General features: G+C 48.4%; 1 protein-coding gene across 1 annotated transcript in view; it reads right to left on the bottom strand.

Moving 5' to 3' along the window:
- NIPSNAP1 (nipsnap homolog 1 (C. elegans)) overlaps window positions 1-1,943 on the bottom strand; it is a 41,497-nt gene that overhangs the window by 3,431 nt on the left and 36,123 nt on the right. Inside the window, exon 9 of the mRNA XM_011934807.1 lies at window positions 1,318-1,401. Within this exon, the coding sequence (XP_011790197.1) occupies window positions 1,318-1,401 (84 nt within the window). The remainder of the gene's footprint in view (window positions 1-1,317; window positions 1,402-1,943) is intronic.

Here is a 1,943-nt window from a genome sequence, read left to right as displayed (position 1 = left end):
AAAAAAAAAAAAAAAAAAAAATGTTTTGTAGAGATGGGGTCTCCCTATGTTGCCCAGGCTGGTCTTAAACTACTGGCCTCAAGTGATCCTCTTGCCTTGGCCTCCCAATGTGCTGGGATTTCAGTTGTGAGGGATTCAGTTCCCACTGAATTTTCAATGTGTGGGATTCAGTTCCCACCATACCCAGCTGGGACCACACTGAATAGCAAGGCTCCTGCTACCTCCTTCAGCAGACACATTCTCCCTCATACCACTTGGTAAGTGATCACTGTAAGCTCCTCAGTGGCAGGAACAGGCTCTTGTTCATTTATGTGCCCCTCAATCACCTCCTACCACAGTTCCCAGCATACGGTGAGGGCTCAATTAACACCCACTGACTCTAGGTGGTTTCAGGGTTCCTAGCAAAGTGGCAAATACCTTGAGCAAAAAACTTGTTCGAACCTGGGCACAGTAGCTCATGCCTATAATTCCAGCACTTTGGAAGGCTGAGGTGGGAGGACTGCTTAGCTTAGGAGTTTGAGACCAGCCTGGGCGACATGGTAAGACTGCATCTCTACAAAAACAAAAACCTTGTTCAAAAACATTTCCTGCATGCTTCTTTTGTGACAAACACTGGGGAAAGCACTTTTCATAAATGAGTTTGTGGGCTGGGTGTGGTGGCTCATGCCTATACTCACAGCACTTTGGGAGGCCGAGGCAGGCGGATCACCTGAGGTCAGGAGTTCAAGACCAGCTTGGCCAACATGGTAAAATCCCATCACTACTAAAAAGACAAAATTAGCTGGACATGGTGGCACATGCCTGTAATCCCAGCTACTTGGGAGGCTAAAGCAGGAGAATGGCTTGAACCTGGGAGGCGGAGGTTACAGTGAGCCAAGATCACACGACTGCACTCCAGCGTGGGTGACAGAGTGAGACTCTGTCTCAAAAATAAATAAAATAAAATATAAAATAACAGTTTGTAGAATCCTCCCTCACAGCCCTCTGATGGAAGCACTATCACCATCACCATCTTATAGACGAGGGAACAACTTCAGCGAAGTGAAGAACCGTGCCCAAGGTCACAATGGGCATTCGCTAATCCACATCTCCTAGGCAGAGGTGTGGCCCTGGCTGTGTTATCATCCCCTAGAGCACTCACCTAGGCCTGCTGGTATCCTATGGAGTGTGCCACTGGGATAGAAACCCACTAACTCACTGTCTTAAAAGTGAGTTCCCCATCACTGGAGGTAATCAAGAAAGGCTAGATCTCCTTGCAGAGGGGATTCCATCCTCAGACAGGGTTCTCAGCAGAAGACCTCCAAAGTCTTCACTCACCTGTATAGTAGACATTTTCATCCCAGCCTCTCTTCCTCCAGGCAGCGTTTCGAGTCTCCTCCCGAGACTGCAGGTCTTTATAGGCTGTAAGAAAGGCATAGACTCATTCCTCAGGCACAGAGGATCCGATCCCTTACCCAGCACAGGGCCCTCTTCCCACTGCCCCCCAAACCCTGCCCTGCTGTCTCCTCCTCCCTAGATGCCTCCCTCGGACTGTTAGCAAACACTATCTGCTTTAATAATCCATCCAATCAGTACATATGTTAATATTGCCTACATTTATATTTCTAGTCACAAACACTCCCAAGGGCTCCAGACTCCTATATCCATCTACTGCCTACTTGACATCTCTACTTTCATGTGTCAGCATTTTTAATGTAACACTTCTGGCTGGGTGTGGTGGCTCACGCCTGTAATCCTAGCAATTTGGGAGGCCAAGGCTGGTGGACTGCTTGAGGCCAGGAGTTCAAGGCCAGTCTGGCCAACATGGTGAAACTCTGTCTGTACTAAAAATACAAAAATTAGTCGGGCATGGTACTGCACGCCTGTAATCCCAGCTACTCAGGAGCGTGAGGCACGAGAATCATTTGAATTTGGGAGGCGGAGGTTGCAGTGAGCTGAGATTG

The sequence above is a fragment of the Colobus angolensis genome, unplaced genomic scaffold (assembly GCF_000951035.1).
Source record: "Colobus angolensis palliatus isolate OR3802 unplaced genomic scaffold, Cang.pa_1.0 Scaffold139, whole genome shotgun sequence".
In the NCBI taxonomy this organism is placed as follows: domain Eukaryota; kingdom Metazoa; phylum Chordata; class Mammalia; order Primates; family Cercopithecidae; genus Colobus; species Colobus angolensis.
The sequence above is the reverse complement of the archived record's forward strand: the minus strand, read 5'-3'. Positions and strand labels throughout refer to the sequence as shown.